Raw genomic sequence first — 16,942 nt, 5'->3', positions numbered from 1 at the left:
TATCAGCAACATTGAACGTCCTGTTTTCAAATTGTAAGCTAACCAAGTAGAGAGTGTTCCTTTGAAAGCAAACCCTGATTTTGAAAGCACCCTTCTTCCCCCCAAAAATTGGGAAAGGTGCTTTCAAAATCAGGGTTTCCTTTAGAAGGCACGCCATCTACATGGCTAGTTTGCAAGTTGAAAGCAGCACTTTTGATGTTCCGGGTGGTCAGCATTATGCAAATGAGGCACTGAATATTCATATCCATACCTCACTGGCATTTTCAACACGCTTCATTTACATACCCCTTCCAAAAAGGAGGGGCATGTGTAGATATAGCCACAGAGTTATTAAAAACACCATTCACCATGTTACCTAGGAAGCCTGAACCAAATAAAATATGTCACATTGTTAGTATTAACAATGTGGATCAGCCCAACAATGGGGAAACTAAAATGTCATATGAAATAAGTAGAAAACTATGCATTAAACCCCACCTCAGCCCCCCACAACACCCAAACAGTTACTGAACCTGAAAAACACAAGGCCATTCCTCTGTTTTTAACAGTGCCATACCTAGCTGATTTTGTGTCTGGGGCAAGAACATAAAACTGTGCCTCCTCAAGTTTATAAATTAATAGTAGTTATTTTGCACAAAAAGGGAAAACCAGAATCAATCAATAATAAATTATAACAAAACCACAGTTATTTATTATAGTTACGAGGGCCTCATGCCTGCCCAGGACCTGAAAACACCAGCTGTACAAAATCTGTCTGGAGGTTAAAGAGTAGGTGCAAAACATGCCAAGGCAGATACAGTTGAGGAGAGCACCTGGCCTGCCCAGGAGAAATGGACAGGGCAGGAGGCACATTAAGTACCAAGTGAGCTGGCTGGCACGGCCTACAGTTGCAGAGGAAGTGAATTATCCAGGTAGGGAAACAGCAAATTGGACATACTGCCTAGCAGAATGACTCTACTATGAGTAGTTACTGGGACAGATAATTTGTTTGGTGGATTCAGACAAGGAAGGGATTGAGCTCTGTTCCCAGGTGGCACCCTGGGGAGGAGTGTAAGAATGTTACCTGTGTGGTGGCTCTAGCGAGGGGCACATTCCCCACCCCAGAGCAGGGGTCTACAGCCAACAGAAGAGTCATTTTTTCAAATTCAAGTTACAGAATCAATATTTCAAGAGATGCAATGCATATCAATATGAGACAGCTCTTAATAAAGAATGTCAAACCATACTTTTGGCGGCGCAACTGCCATCCCTAGAGGTTTTTATGTCCTGGTTTGACAAAGTCCCAGTTGGGATGATTTAGTTCGGGCTGATCCTGCTTTAGGCAGGGGGCTGGACTAGATGACCTCCTAAAGACAGGTTACTCACCGTAGTAATGGTGGTTCTTCGAGATGTGTCCCCGTGGGTGCTCCACAATAGGTGTCGGGCTCACCCGGCGCCGCAGATCGGATCTTCCAAGCAGTTTCTGCCAGACCGTGCATGCTCCGGCGCGCGCCGCTCCCTTGCGCGCTCATGGCCACGTGCGCGATCCGGTCCCTGCCAGTTCCTTGACCAACCGCCTCGGATGCTCCTGCAAAACACTAACAGAGATCCGAAGCAGGGAGGATGGGTGGGTAGTGGAGCACCCACGGGGACACATCTCGAAGAACCACCGTTACTACGGTGAGTAACCTGTCTTTCTTCTTCGAGTGTCCCCGTGGGTGCTCCACAATAGGTGACTACCCAGCAGTAACCCAAGATAGGAGGTGGGTAATCGGATTATGTGCAGCTTGTCCCCGAGAGGACCGCTGTCGAGAGACGGGTATCCTCTTGGAATACCCTGTGAAGGGCGTAATGTTTGGCGAAGGTGTCATAGGATGACCAGGTCGCCGCTCTGCAAATGTCTTTTAGCGCAATGCCCTTGAAAAAGGCTGTTGATGCCGCCACCGCCCTAGTGGAATGAGCCCTGGGCGTGGCCAGTAAAGGAGTCTTTTTGAGTTCGTAGCACATTTTTATGCAGGATACGATGTGCTTCGAGATTCTCTGCGAAGAGAGACCTTCTCCTTTCGATTTGGGAGCGAGAGAGACTAGGAGTCTATCCGTTTTCCGGAAGGACTTGGTCCTGTCTACATAGAAGGCTAGCACCCTCCTCACGTCCAGGAGGTGTAGGCGCGCCTCTTCGTTAGAGTTATGAGGCTTTGGATAAAACGAGGGTAAAACAATAGGTTCGTTAATGTGAAACTCAGAAGAAACCTTGGGAACAAAGGCTGGATGCAGCCGTATGGTTACCGCCTCCTTGGAAAAAACAGTGCAGGGTGGCGTTGCCATAACTGCCGCAAGCTCGCTCACCCTGCGAGCTGACGTAATTGCGAGAAGAAAGGTCGTCTTTATCGTAAGGAGGCGGAGGAAAGCCGTGGCCAAGGGCTCGAACGGTGGTCCCGTTAGCGCGTTAAGCACCAGGTCCAAGTTCCACGAAGGTGGAAGCGGTTTCCGAGGGGGGTATAGGTTTACCAACCCTTTGAGGAACCTGGTAACCATGGGATGGGCGAACACCGTGTGCCCTTCCTCCTCGTGTCTGAACGCCAAAATGGCAGCAAGGTGGACCTTTAACGAGGATAGTGAGAGTCCTCCTCTCTTGAGGTCCAGTAAATACTCTAATATTACAGGTATAGGCACCGAAAGGGGGGCCAGCTGTTTGGTAGAACACCAAGCCATGAAGCGAGTCCATTTCTGCTTGTAGGTCTTCCTGGTGGAAGTCCTCCTGCTACTTTCTAGGACTTGCTGCACTTCCTCTGTGCATGTGCTCTCTAGGGAGCTGAGCCATGGATTAACCACGCTTGTAGTCACAGGCCTTGGGGGTGCGGATGCACTATGGACCCCTGGGCTTGCGTGAGCAGATCCGGCGCCACCGGAAGAGGCATCGGTAGACGGTCCGACATGCGCAGGAGTAGGGGGAACCATTGCTGTCGATCCCACGTTGGGACTATCAGGATCATTCGGGCTCCTTCCCTCCTGGCTTTCTGCAAGGCTTTGTGGATCAGCACTGTAGGAGGAAAAGAGTAAAGCAGGGGGCCCCTCCACGAGATCGCGAACGCGTCCCCCAGGGACCCCCATCCCAGTCCTGCCCTGGAGCAGAATCGTGGGCACTTCTTGTTGTGTTGAGTGGCAAACAGGTCTATCTGGGGAAAACCCCATGCGTGGAAAATCGGTCGTAGCAGATCGGGACGGATCTGCCACTCGTGCGTGAGTGCAAAACGCCTGCTCAGCTGGTCTGCCTTCACATTGTGAGCGCCTGGTAAGTACGAGGCTTTCAAGATTATATTCTTGGCGATGCACCAGTTCCATAACCGGACTGCTTCCACACATAAGGCACAGGACCGAGCTCCTCCTTGCCGGTTTATATAAAACATGGTGGAGGTATTGTCTGTACTGATCCCGACGACTGTGCCTTGTATATGGTCTCGAAAGTGTCTGCAGACGTTGAACACTGCTCTGAGCTCCAGTATATTTATGTGCAGTGACTGCTCCGTGGAGGACCACAGCCCTTGAGTCACCTCTTCGCCCATGTGTGCTCCCCACCCTATGAGGGAGGCATCTGTAGTAAGAAAAACTGATATTTGTGGTTGGTGGAAGGGTACCCGTTAGCAAGTTCTTGGGGTTTACCCACCATTGCAGGGATTTGCGCACCTCTGTTGTGGGCGACACCACCCTGTGAACGGTGTGTGCTGCCGGTTTGTATACGCTCGCCAGCCAGTGCTGCATGCTGCGCATGTGTAACCTGGCGTTCTGTATTACAAAAGTCGCCGCTGCCATGTGGCCCAGCAGCTGTAAGCACGTCAGAACCGGCACCGTAGGGCTGAAGGTGATGACCTGCATGAGGGAGCCGATGGCCCGAAAGCGAGTCTCTGGTAGATATACTCTTGCTGTAATAGAATTTATGCGTGCCCCTATGAACTCTATGTCCTGTGTGGGGTCTATCTTTGATTTTGCCAGATTGATAACCAGGCCGAGCGAAGAGAACGTTCCTGCTGTGACGCGTATCATGCGTAGTACCTCCTCCTTCAAGGCCCCTTTGAGTAGACAGTCGTCCAGATACGGGAATATAAATACCCCCTGTCTGTGCAGGTAGGCTGACACCACTGCCAAGGTCTTGGTGAAGACTCTGGGGGCCGAGGAGAGGCCAAACGGTAGGACCTTGTATTGAAAATGTTCTTTGCCTACCATAAACCGGAGGAATCGCCGGTGAGCTGGATGGATAGTTATGTGAAAATACGCGTCTTGTAAATCGAGGGCTGCGAACCAATCTCCATCGTCCAGTGCCGTAAGGATGGAGGCGATTGTGATCATCCGAAAGCGTTGCTTGCGCAGGTACCGGTTGAGGCCTCGAAGATCTAACATGGGCCTCCAGCCTCCTGTCTTTTTCTCCGTGAGAAAGTACCTCGAGTAGAACCCTTTTCCTTGCAGTTGCTCTGGCACTCTTTCCACTGCCCTTATGAGCATGAGATGGTCTACCTCCTGCTTGAGCCTCGCTACATGGGAGGCCTCCTGGAGGTGGGGCCTGGGTGGAGGTTGTGGCGGTGGGAGCGACTGGAAGGGGATGGCATACCCCATGGCTATGATCTCCAGCACCCATTTGTCTGTGGTGATCCTTTGCCACTGGTCGTAGAATGGTCGGAGGCGATGGTGGAATAGCCGCTTCGGATGACCTTGTGCGATGGTAGTGATGGCGCAGCCCTGGATCTGTGTGTCAAACTTGTGGCCTTTGGCCCTGCCCCGAGGACGCACGGCTCTGTTGTGAATGTCGCCTGGGAGTTCTGTACTGCTGGTGCTGTTGATGTCGCCCTTGCTCGTAAACCCTGTGGTACTGGGGACGCTGTTGCTGGTACTGGTACCGTCTTTGCTGAGGGTAGTATTTTTTCTTTCTGTATGGAGGGGTGTAAATCCCCAGGGTCCTAAGTGTGGCTCTTGAATCTTTACTGGAATGAAGGACCGAGTCAGTTGATTCAGCAAACAGCTTCTGCGAGTCGAAGGGAAGATCGACTATCTTTGCCTGCAGATCCCTCGGTATACCCGAAGTCTGGAGCCAGGACTCCCTTTGCATCACCACTGCCGTAGCTGTGGAACGTGCTGCTGTGTCCGCAACATCCAGGGCGATCTGAACTCCCGTCCTCGAGGCCGCGTAGCCTTCTTGCATGATGGCCTTGAGCACCGGTTTCTTGTCCTCTGGAAGCGAGTCCATGAGGGAGGTTAACCTAGTGTAGTTGTTGACATTATGGTTTGCTAAATGCGCTGCGTAATTTGCCATTCGCAACAGTAGTGTGGAGGAGGAGTAGACCTTTCTGCCGAACACCTCTAGCTTCTTGGCATCTTTGTCTGTTCCCCCTATCCTGAATTGAGATGTCTTTGATCTTTGTTGCGACGACTCCACCACCAAGGAATTTGGTTGTGGGTGGCTGAACAGGAACTCCATGCCCTTCGCCGGCATGAAGTATTTCTTATCCGCTCTCTTGTGGACAGGCGGAATAGTCGCAGGGGTCTGCCATATCATAGTGGCGGACTCCAAGATTGCTTCATCAAGTGGTATTGCTATTTTGGAGGAGGCCGGAGGTCTCAGATTTTTGAGGAGCTTATGGTGTTTCTCTTGCACCTCTGCTGTCTGGATGCCTTGCGTGAAGGCCACCCTCTTAAACAGCTCTTGAAACTGTTTGAGATCGTCCGGAGGATGGACGTCCCCCGGGGCCGTAGCCTCGTCCGGGGAGGAGAGCGAGGAACCACTGCGGTACGCCTCTCTGGACCCTTCCGGTTCCTGTTGGTGACGGTACACCCTCTCGCTAGAGGCTTGCGAGGGAAAATCTCGGGGTTCCATAACCAGTCCCCCCTGAGATACTTGAGTCTCTGTCCCCGTTCACGATTGCCCTCGGGGATACGAGATCGTCTGTGGGGATCTTTCCCTGGTAGATTGCCGGTGGTGTCTATGCCCCGCGTGATAGGGGCGACCATGGCAGTATAGACACTGTTCTTGGGAAGGTGACCTAGACCACTCCCTTGGTGCATACCCTCTGCGTCTGGGGGAGCGAGATCGTCGAGAGATCTGGGACACTGGAGAGAGCGATTTTGGATAGTATTCCAGCGGCTCAAACCCCAGGAAGGGTGAAGGTGGTCCCAGCCAGGGCGAGGCTGGTTGTAAAAATGGAGACGGGGGCTCTGGGTAGGCTAGGGGGGACCCCTGCCTTCTGGTTGGAGTCTGCAGCATAAGCGGAGGGCTGAAAGAAAGCAACTCCGCAGCCCTGTCTGGAGAGGGGCCGCAGTGCCTCGTTTTGTGTGCAGCCTTCCCCTTCCCTTGAGGAGATAACTCCGCCCCCTGGCATGTAGGGGATCTCTGCCCTGTCTGCGCCGTGCTCGGCACGCTCATGGGCGGTGCCGCACGGGCGGTGTCCTCCGGTGCCTGCAGGCTGCGTGCCTGCGCGCTCTGCACCGCCGGTTCCCGGGGGTCGGTGCCGCTGCTTGCGGTGCCGCTGGTACCGGCGCTTGTTTAGCCGCCGCCCTGCCTGCGGTGCGGGGCGGCTGTTTGATTATCGGAGGCTGAGCCGCTTCCACGTGGCTCTCCGTGCCGCCGCCGATCAGCTGTTGCTGCGGCTGGGGGCTGCGCGCTCCTCCCGTCCCGCTCGCTGTTGCTGCCGGCAGGGATCGGGCTGAGGAGGCTTTCCTCCGTTTTTGCGCTGATGGGGTGAGGGAGGCGGCTTTCCTTTTATGGGCCCCGGAGGGTCCCTTCTGCTGCGGCCGCTCCGGCACGTCTGGCTGGAGGGCCTTGTCGAAGAGCAGCATTTTAAGTCACATCCCCCTGTCCTTCCTTGCTCTGGCTGTTAGTTTTGCACAGAAGGAGCATTTCTGCGTGACATGGGACTCCCCCAGGCACCTTATGCATAGACTGTGCCCATCAGACGCTGGCATTGCCTCTCGGCAGGACTCACATTTCTTAAATCCTGAAGAGGACATGGTTGGTGAGTCTTTCAGTTGTTAACGGGTACTTAGCACCTTCTCTGTGCTGTTTTTCCCCTTCTCCGATGGCCTGCCACGGCAGGAGGGCTGATGGACCTAGGCTCCTGGCCTCTGGTGTTCCGCTTGTTACTGGGACTGGACTGAATGCCGTCCCGCCTTTTTTTTTTTTTTTTGAGAAATAACAACTGGCTAACTTGCAGTCGCCTAAGAACTTAAAAACTTTAAGGAAAAAACAGTTAAAACCATTGAATACGCTAACTTGGCCTTAGCCTAGTTCGGATTCCGTCTGCAGCCGACGGCGGTTAAGAGGAACTGGCGGGGACCGGATCGCGCACGTGGCCAGGAACGTGCAAGGGAGCGGCGCGCGCCGGCGCATGCGCAGTCCGGCAGAAACTGCTTGGAAGATCCGATCTGCGGCGCCGGGCGAGCCCGACACCTATTGTGGAGCACCCACGGGGACACTCGAAGAAGATCCCTTCCAGCCCTAGGATTCGATAAATAGTACATCAGCACACCAATGGTGCTCAATGTGTTTTCTGTTCAACAACAAGCCGTGTGTATGTGTGACTAAGCATTTCATGGGAGACACAGTACATAAAGAGCAACGAAGGGTCCTGTGGCACCTTACAGACTAACAGAACAGTTTTGAGCACGAGCTTTCGTGAGCACAGACTCACTTCATCAGATGCTGGTCTTGGAAATCTGCAGGGCCAGGTATAAATAAGCCAGAGCAAGGGTGGGGATAACAAGGTTAGCTCAGTCAGCAAGGGTGAGGCTTACTACCAGCAGTTGATCTGGAGGTGTGAACACCAAGGGAGGGGAAGCTGCTTCTGTGTTTAGCCAGCCATTCGCAGTCTTTGTTTAAGCCTGAGCTGAGGGCATCGAATTTGCAGATGAATTGTAGCTCAGAAATTTCTCTTTGGAGTCTGGTCCTGAAACTTCTTTCCTGTAGGATAGCTACTTTTAAGTCTGCTACTGTGTGACCTGGGAGACTGAAGTGCTCTCCTACGGGTTTTTGTATATTGCCATTTCTGATGTCTGATTTGTGTGCGTTTAGTCTTTTATGTAGAGACTGTCCAGTTTGTCCGATGTACATAGCAGAGGGGCATTGCTGGCACATGATGGCATAAATTATATTGGTAGATGTGCAGCTGAATGAACCCACGACTGTGTGGCTGATCTGGTTAGGTCCTGTAATGGTGCTGCTGGTGTAGATATGTGGGCAGAGCTGGCAACGAGGTTTGTTGCATGGATGGGTCCCTGAGTTAGAGTGACTGTGGTGCGGTGTATAGTTGCTGGTTAGGATTTGCTTCAGGTTGGCAGGTTGTCTGTGGGCAAGGACTGGTCTGCCTCCCAAGGCCCGTGAAAGTGGGAGATCATTGTCCAGGATGGGTTGTAAATCCCTGATGATGCGCTGTAGAGGTTTTAGCTGAGGACTGTAGGTGATGGCTAGTGGTGTTCTGTTGGTTTCTCTCTTGGGCTTGTCCTGTAGTAAGACGCTTCATGGCACATGAAGTCAGGACCAGACTCCAAAGAGAAATTTCTGAGCTACAATTCATCTGCAAATTTGATGCCCTCAGCTCTGGCTCAAACAAAGACTGCGAATGGCTGGCTAAACACAGAAGCAGCTTCCCCTCCCTTGGTGTTTACACCTCCAGATCAACTGCTGGTAATAAGCCTCACCCTTGCTGACTGAGCAAACCTTGTTATCCTCACCCTTGCTCTGGCTTATTTATACCTGGCCCTGAAGATTTCCAAGACCAGCATCTGATGAAGTGAGTCTGTGCTCACGAAAGCTCGTGCTCAAAACTTTTCTGTTAGTCTATAAGGTGCCACAGGACCCTTCGTTGCTGTTACAGATCCAGACTAACACAGCTACCCCTGTGAAACTTGAGTACATAAGCAGTTATTGGAACCCCACTGTGCTGGTGTGGTTCCTTCACAGGCAGGAGTCCCAACTGATCTGTCATACAGATAAGGATATAGGCAGGGAGGTAAAGTGTGTCACAGGAAGAGGCATCAGTTGCGCCAGGCAGGATGCAGCTCAGGTGACGCTGGTGCCTGCTTCCTCCTCATGCCTGCTGCACACACTGGCACCCAGGCAGCTGGGCTGAGCAGGCTGCATCCGCCATGGATCAGGATGGGGAGGAGTAACCAGGGCAACAGGTAGTGGAGATAAAAGAGGAGGAAGGGGGCAGACTGACCCCAGCCTGTTCCTCTCCTCTACGTCCAACCCAACCCCCCAAACCCAGCTTCTCTCCCGAGCCCCACTCATCCTGTAGCCCCCCAGCACCCCCAAATGCAGCTCCTCCCTCAAGCCCCAATCACTTGACAGCTTCCGACACCCCTACCCAGTTTCTCATTCATGCCCCAATCACCTGGCAGGCCCCCAAGACCCCTACAAACCCAACTGGTGAGTTCCTGGGCTAGGAGGGTCGAGGTGATGCTGAGAGTGCCTGCAGCAGGGGCAGGGTCACCTCAGGGGCTGCAGTCAACCAGCTCGGCAGCTTCTTCTGAGCTGCATGGGGCTCTTTAAGAGCCATTTGCAGCTTGTTATGCTGCTGGCTGCTGCAGAAAAAGGCAGCTGCAGCTCCAGGGGGGTGGGGGGGGAGGGTGTTGGCGTTGAGCGGAGGTTGCCAGCAACCGGCTAACTGCGCCCCTGAAGTGTGGTGCCTGAGGCGAGTGCCTCAGCTGCCTCACCTGTGTTACGGCCCTGGTTTTTAAGAGTCTCATTCAATTCAACAGGAGCAGGACTGGGCCCTAATCGTTCACTATCCACTTCAAGAAGCAGGATAAAAATGCCATGCCATCGCACAGTCATTTATATTATTTATTATCTTTTTCTATTTCAACCAATACGCAGGACCAATAGGGGTAGGGGGGACAAAGACCAGGAGAGCCATTTGGCCTGGACCTCAAAGTTAGACACTTAATAATTTTTATGCATTTGATAAGTTTTGCAACTTGTTTTTATGTACATCCCTCAGCAATTAGTGCATTTGCACAGAAAAAGCCTCTAGATTATCTATATTCAGACATTCAAATTGTGTGTCTCCTTTTTTGGTGCCTTAGTTTGTATTCATGTGTTGTCATTTTTTATTTTTATTAAGGCTAGGGTACTCAAAAGCTGGAAGTGGCCCAAGCCTCTCTGGACCTCTGAGAGGGCCTGCCAATGCACATATACGGAGGAAGAGACTGTCTCTGCTCTAGTCATATCACAATCTAAGAGCTGACATTCTACTTGCTGTTTTATTCTTTAGTCAATCTGTACAAAACTCACCCTGCAGCATACCGGGGGGGGGGGGAGGGGGGGGGCGGGGCAGGGAAGGTAGAGAAACAGTTGGCAAATTTAACTGAATTTGCTACACAATAAATTTGCAGCAGCCCTCTTACAGAAATTCCTTAATGTGCATTTAGATAGACGCTTATTTTATTGCGGCTAACATATTAAATACAATGTTACAAGATTTAAATTAACTGGAGACTCCTGAAGCAATTTTAATTATATCCCAGTTTAAGTACTTTTCAGGTTATCTATCTCAAAATTAGGCAGGACTAAATTCGCTCTACCGAGATTGAATCAGGATTTCGGTGGATAAGTTATTTCAATCCTGTTCCACAATACCTCTAAACCTTCTCCCAGTGGCACTTAAAAGTATGATTTGTTAATTGCAAGATGGCATTTTAAACACTGCTTCTGGCAAAAGGCCTTTTAAACCAACATTTTAGTGCTCTGAGAAGAGTCTGTGTATGCCAGATCCTGGTTTACTTCCCCAGATTCCTGAGCACTAGATACAATTCACTGTCAATTCATGAGCAGAGACATTCCTATGTGAATCTTTGACAAAAGGACAATCCTTACTATGACGATGTTGTGCAGAGCTTTGAACAAATACAAAGTAGTGGGTTCTTCAGAGCTATTAAAATCTATTCTATTAATCTGCTTTAGGAAGTCCTAGCAGAGCACAATCACAAAGTCTAAAATAGTAAATAAGCAATTTTTATTTTTATTGTATATACTAATGGGCTTATCAACCAACTCCAAGTGCATGTACAATTAGGCAATTATCTGTATTTCAAAGACACAAGTCTTTTGCTTTCTGAGCCAGCAGAACAATAAATGTAAAAAGAAAGAATTTTAAGAAAAATAAATATAAAATAATTGGAAATTGGACTTTCACTTTTGGACAGTCAATTAATTCATTAAGACTAACTATACCATATACTGCATTAGCATGCACGCATGATACACACTTCGTCTTACTGCCTCAAGAACCTGTGATGAGATCCAGACCTTGCAATATGCCCTGACGATCATCAGACTCTAGTTCCTTGGACCAAGTGAGGAAGGTAAGATTGATCCTCACAGAAAAATTACCCTCCTAGAAGATGCAAGCTTGAGTGCCATAGCTGATCCCTCCTGCTGTGGGGAGGGCCAAACCATTTAGAACATTACATAAAGCCAATTACTAAAGCTGCAGCCAGGAGCCAAATGAGGGGTAACCACCTCCTAATTCAACTCACAATCTCACATCACAAACGTCCCATTCACACACTGAAAAAGAGGGGTAACACAATGGAATCCTACATGAAAGAACTCATGGGACAGATGAACAGTTGCTCAATACGACCTCTGGGAATCTTCCAGAATAAAAAGGAACAAAGCCATTTGAGTACACAAGCAAGTCAACACCATCTCATAGTAAACAGTGTGAAAGGTCTCTGACAGCTCTAGAAGAATCAAGATGTTTGATCTTCATCACTGAAAGGCCATTATCAACCCACACCTGCCTCACCACAAACATCCCAGTAATGTCCCCTAAGTTTAGAAAGTATAACTGAAAGCATCAGAACCATGAGATAGTTTTGTGTGCTCCCTTAACAGACACTGTCATTCTGACTTCTCTAAAAGATAATCCCGGTTATCTAGTATCCCATATTAGTCTTCAGCAGCCACGGGGATGTGGGTCTAATTCAGAGGATGTGGCTTGAAGCCTATGCCTCAGGCCCCCAAATCACCTCAGTGATCACCACTAGCTGAAACTCAAGTAGAGAAGATTATTGTCCCCTGCAAAGCTACAGCATGAGATTGCAAAAGCATTGCCATGGACAGACTCAGAACAAGACTGCCATCCTGGGGGAGGGGGAGTGACTGGCCCTGGGCAATGTGGCTGGGGAAGGAGGGGGCAGCAGCTCTGTGCTCCAGGAAATGGCAGGGCCTTAGGTGGGGCTGGAGCAGCTGCACTCAGCACTGCCCAGAGAGTGCCAAGGCTCCCCCCTAAAGCCAGCCCTCAGGACTGCCTGGTGCTCTTGAGGTGATTTAAAGGGCCCAAAGGTCTGGTCATCACTGAATCCTCAGTAGCAGCAGCCAGGAGTCCTGGGCCTTTTTGAATTGCTGTACCCTGGAACTATTGCTCCCTTCCTCCTCCCCATCAGTGGGCCTCTTTCCACCTATTAGACTTCCTTCCTATGGCTTTATCTGCTGCAGGCCCCCATACCATACCATAATGATTATGAGCAAATTGAGGCTATTCAGAAGCCAGATTATTGATTGTGGGGGACATTAAAGAATTCTGTTTTATCATATCCATGACAGGTCAATCAAGGTCAGTCAATCAGTTGACCAGTATACTTCCTTATGCTCACTTGAAACTGTACTAGCTGCATCAATCTTTGAGGCAGACCACCAGCGCGAGATTATGGAAAATTGCACCCCAGCCGTCCCAGACAACTAGGCTGTAAACTACATTACTGGCAAAACGGATTGCACAATTTAATTATAACAAAACCATTTCTAGAGCAGAAGACAGAATGCAAAACAGGTAGAAAAAATACACTATTTATATAGTCCCCTGCATATTAAAAGAGATTGATTGTGTAAATCTTAGCCAAAATTATTTTAAAATGACTACTGACTCTGAATGTCTCAATTTTTAGGCACCCAACATGAGACATGTTCAATGGGCCTGATTTTCAGAAAGCTTATGTTCAGCACTTTCTGGAAAAGCAGTTCTCCTTAAGATGTTACAAAGTAGTTCAAAATATTGTGGCAATTAGAATCACCAGTCGCTCTGGAAAATCTTGGACTTGGTTCACATCTTGAAAAGAAAGAAACGTTACTCTCATATATCAAACGCCAGTACACCAAGTTCCAGTCTAAAACAACCTCACACGAATGCAGGTCACTTATTTTAGGCACTCAAGTTTAACATTTTGGCTTATGTGTACAGGAGTGCTTCAGAAATTCAACACAAAATTTTTATATATTCAGGACTAAGTGTGCAGCACATAAAGGCATATTAATATTTTATTCCTATTTGAAATCTACTCCTGCTTACCAGCAGGTAGAACAGACCTATAATATACAACGTTCAAAATGATTATCTCATATTAGAATGTTGGCTTTGCTCTGAAGGTCACCAAGAATTATTTAATCAAAAATATTCATCATTATTTTAACATACCATATCTTTAAAAAAATATTTAAATCTTCAAATGACCACCGCTGAAAACAAAACACACGCACACAAAGAAATTTCACACTATCTGTAAGTACGTACATTCATGAGTGCCTGTTTGTGGTGAAATATGCATCAAGCATTAAACATATGGTTTCTATTTTGTTGATCTGGAACCTGTCCAAACAAATCTTATGTTGTTAGCTTAACTGTTCTCCTCAGCTGAGAAGCTGTGGAAAAATACCTCAACTTAAAAAATCTGCATATAGAACCCTACGGGTAGTGCCTAAAAAGCTTTCTTTATCTGCAGTATACCGTAATTTTTTAAAATATTCTGAGATTTAATCACATCAATATTTTGTCTAGCTATATTTACACCTTAGAATTATTAGTTTTAAGAATTACTAAAATCTAATTATATACACAAAATAGGCACCGTCTTTATTTATAAATTTGTGTTTGTCTTTATTGCATTGTACTGGGAACAGGGTATTTAACAAAATGAATAAGTATTACCCAGACAGATTTATGACTTTCTGGATTTACAAACCTCACCAGCTATTAAAAAAAAAAAAAGACAAACATAACCCCAACAGTAACTGTTAACTGAAAGTATGATGAATAGGCAGATACTAGACCTCTTCAGAGAAAGATGATTCAGTATCATGGAAGATTATGATATTTTGGAATGAGAATAAAACATTTCGAAATTCTCCAAAAAAGGAACAAGATCCCTGGCTCTGAGACAGTTTTTCAGGGTTCTCTGGGATAGCATACTCTGGAAGTTCTGCGGTCCCTGGCTCTCAGCTCGTGAGCTCCCCTGCAAGCTCTGAGGTCCCTAGCCACAGTGCATCCACTTGATAGGGTGTTCTTGAGCTACAAACCATGGAAGCCTCTGGATCCCCAAAAAGCCCACCATGCAAGCTGCTGAAGATTCATCCCCCTGACCTATTAGGAAATGAAGAAGGTTCCCCATCACAACCACTTGAAAATTTCCATTAGTAAAGAGTAGAGCAGACCGCCTCCATAGGGATACTCCACACATGTAGCATATAATTATGTTCTACAAAACTTCATCACTTGCTAATTTGTTTCCAGATATAATTCAAGGTGTTGACTTTCATCTGGGAAGTCTTGAGTTTTAGGGCCTACTGTGCCTTCTATTGAAATCAGTAGGGAAAAAAATCCCATTCAGTTCAGCAGCGTGACAGAGCCCTTGAAGATCTCACCTTTCCATACACTGTTCAGGAGGCTGAGTTCCAGTTAACCATCCCCGTTTTTTAACTCAGGCATGGTGGGGGTTAGTGACCCTGCATCTCAGTAAGGGACCTTGAGCCTTGTGTAGCCAATGAACTGAAAAAGCACAAGTTTTTTCACTTTCAGATTACACTCCACAAATTTTTAGAGGACTTTTAAACATACCTTTGCCATCTGTGCTTGGACTCCGCTAGCCTTCAGAGCAGAAACAGCTTTCTGAGCAGCTGCCGGGCTGTCAAAATCTACAAAACCGTAACCTGAAATTTAAAACATCTTTTTACTGAGAAACAAACCAGCAGTTTTTTAAAAATTAAACCGTGCAAAAGTTACCTGTATATCTTTTTTGAGGCAAATTTCATGCTGTTGGAAGAGGGACAATTTGGCAGCCTTGGAACCTGAAGATTTTCATTCAGTCACCAAAAAAAAAAAAAAATCCAGCAGAAGGATAAGCTTCCCAGCACTGTCCCACCAATGTCCTTCACCATAAGATGGACATTACTTTTGTAATAAGGGGACAGGTCAGTTTTCATGCATATTCACTTGTCACTTATGACAAAGAATCCAACAATTATTATAGTACTTTGTGTGATCTGGCTATTTATCCACTAGAAACTAGAGGGATCACAAAGGTCACTGAATAGCAATTTCATGTTAATGTATAAGACCATAAGAATGGCCATACTGGATTAGATCAAAGGTCCCTCTAGCACCATATCCTGTCTTCCAACAGAGGCTAGGAACAGCATCCCTGGCTAATAGTCCTTGATGCACCTATCCTTCATGAACTTACCTAGTTCCGTTCTGAACCCTTTTTAAAACTTTTGGTCACTAAAGGACCTACAAGTGAAATACTCTAAACTTTTACCAAACACCAACGATGGTGTACTATCAGACTCAAGTTTCTAACAAACTGGTAAGTTATAGATATTCCATCGTGCATACATGAGACAGTGGTTAGTTTAGTTCTATGAAGTGTGAAATCTTGGCTGCCAGTGACTTCATTGGGACCAAGATTTCACCCACTGTTCCTAAAATGTTTCTATTGCAGCAACAGATGAAATGGCTACAGCCCCAGCCCCAGCCCCAGCCCCAGCCCCTGGGGGTCTGCGAGGGTATTGCAGGGGGTCCATGAAAAAAATAAAAAGACAAATGAAAATGATCATAGAAAATAAATTTTAAATAAATTCCAAAGTTACAATAAATTATTATTTTTAAATGAAATATCATCCAATAATAATATTAATTGATGTCTGAAAATCTATGTTGTGGTTTCCTTTCTCATTTAATGAAGAAGTATACATAGCATCTAGGATGGGCTTTGATGGGGGATCCACAAAAGGGTTTGGGGAGGGGGTGTGATTGGGCATCTGCACTATTGAAAAGGTTGGGAACCACTGGTATAGACAACAGTGGATTTTTTTAAAAAAAATTTCCAATACATAACCATGTTTAATTTTTAAAATTGACCCTGATTATTCGGGGAAGTACATGAATTTATCACTTATAACAAGGAACAGGTTAAAAGGGAATCTATCAACAGACTCCAGAAGAGTTGGAGGACAAACAAATGAAGCTTTTAATCATGCAGTAATGTTACAGGTTAGGGTTTCCAAAGATATCTAGGTGCTAGTTGCCATTATTTATTTAAACTATCCACTGCCTTCTAGTCAAAAGAAAACCACTGGGAGTGAGGTGACTTAATCCCCTTGGTGTTATTGAAATTCTCACCCAAAATAAACAGCCTTGTATAAGATTAACTTGATAATAAATAAAATCGTAGAGCAGGAGCGTGTGGCCCTGGAGACTCTGAAAGTGGCTCTATTCTCTCTTGGTACTGAAGCAAATCACAAAGAAGGTCATTATGGGAAGATCGTGCTGCTGGAAACGTTACATTTTAGATAGGATATAAAGCTAATCTATTGGCTGCCTGTTAACAATTAAAAATTGAAAATACAGAAAAACGGTTCTCTATTTCTTCCCCTCCCCCATTATAGTAAAAGCACTTGGAGTTAAAGTTTTCAGGAAGATACATATTTTCAATTGTCAATGCCTCTCTGATTGGTCCATGTTTAGAACCCATTCTGCACCACTGACTCCGCATTACCCATACATAGTGCTTACATCAATCCTGTGGCTGGGGCTGCCGAGGTGCCGGTACTCGGTGCTTGCAAGTACGAGCACAAAAAAAAGCAGTGCCCCAATAAGGTGGGCCTCTATTAATGACAAGTTTTCCTCTCCTGTTCCTGCTTGTC

General features: G+C 47.3%; 1 protein-coding gene across 5 annotated transcripts in view; it reads right to left on the bottom strand.

The window, feature by feature from the left end:
- Positions 1-16,942, bottom strand: part of RBMS1 (RNA binding motif single stranded interacting protein 1) — a 209,189-nt gene that overhangs the window by 50,180 nt on the left and 142,067 nt on the right. For all 5 annotated transcript variants that reach the window (XM_075000887.1, XM_075000890.1, XM_075000888.1 and 2 more), the window contains exon 4: positions 14,856-14,947. In XM_075000887.1, coding sequence (XP_074856988.1) covers positions 14,856-14,947 — 92 coding nt within the window. The remainder of the gene's footprint in view (positions 1-14,855; positions 14,948-16,942) is intronic.

Source organism: Carettochelys insculpta, chromosome 8, assembly GCF_033958435.1.
Source record: "Carettochelys insculpta isolate YL-2023 chromosome 8, ASM3395843v1, whole genome shotgun sequence".
Classification (NCBI taxonomy): domain Eukaryota; kingdom Metazoa; phylum Chordata; order Testudines; family Carettochelyidae; genus Carettochelys; species Carettochelys insculpta.
Note: the sequence above shows the minus strand (reverse complement) of the source record. Positions and strands in the feature narration are given on the sequence as shown.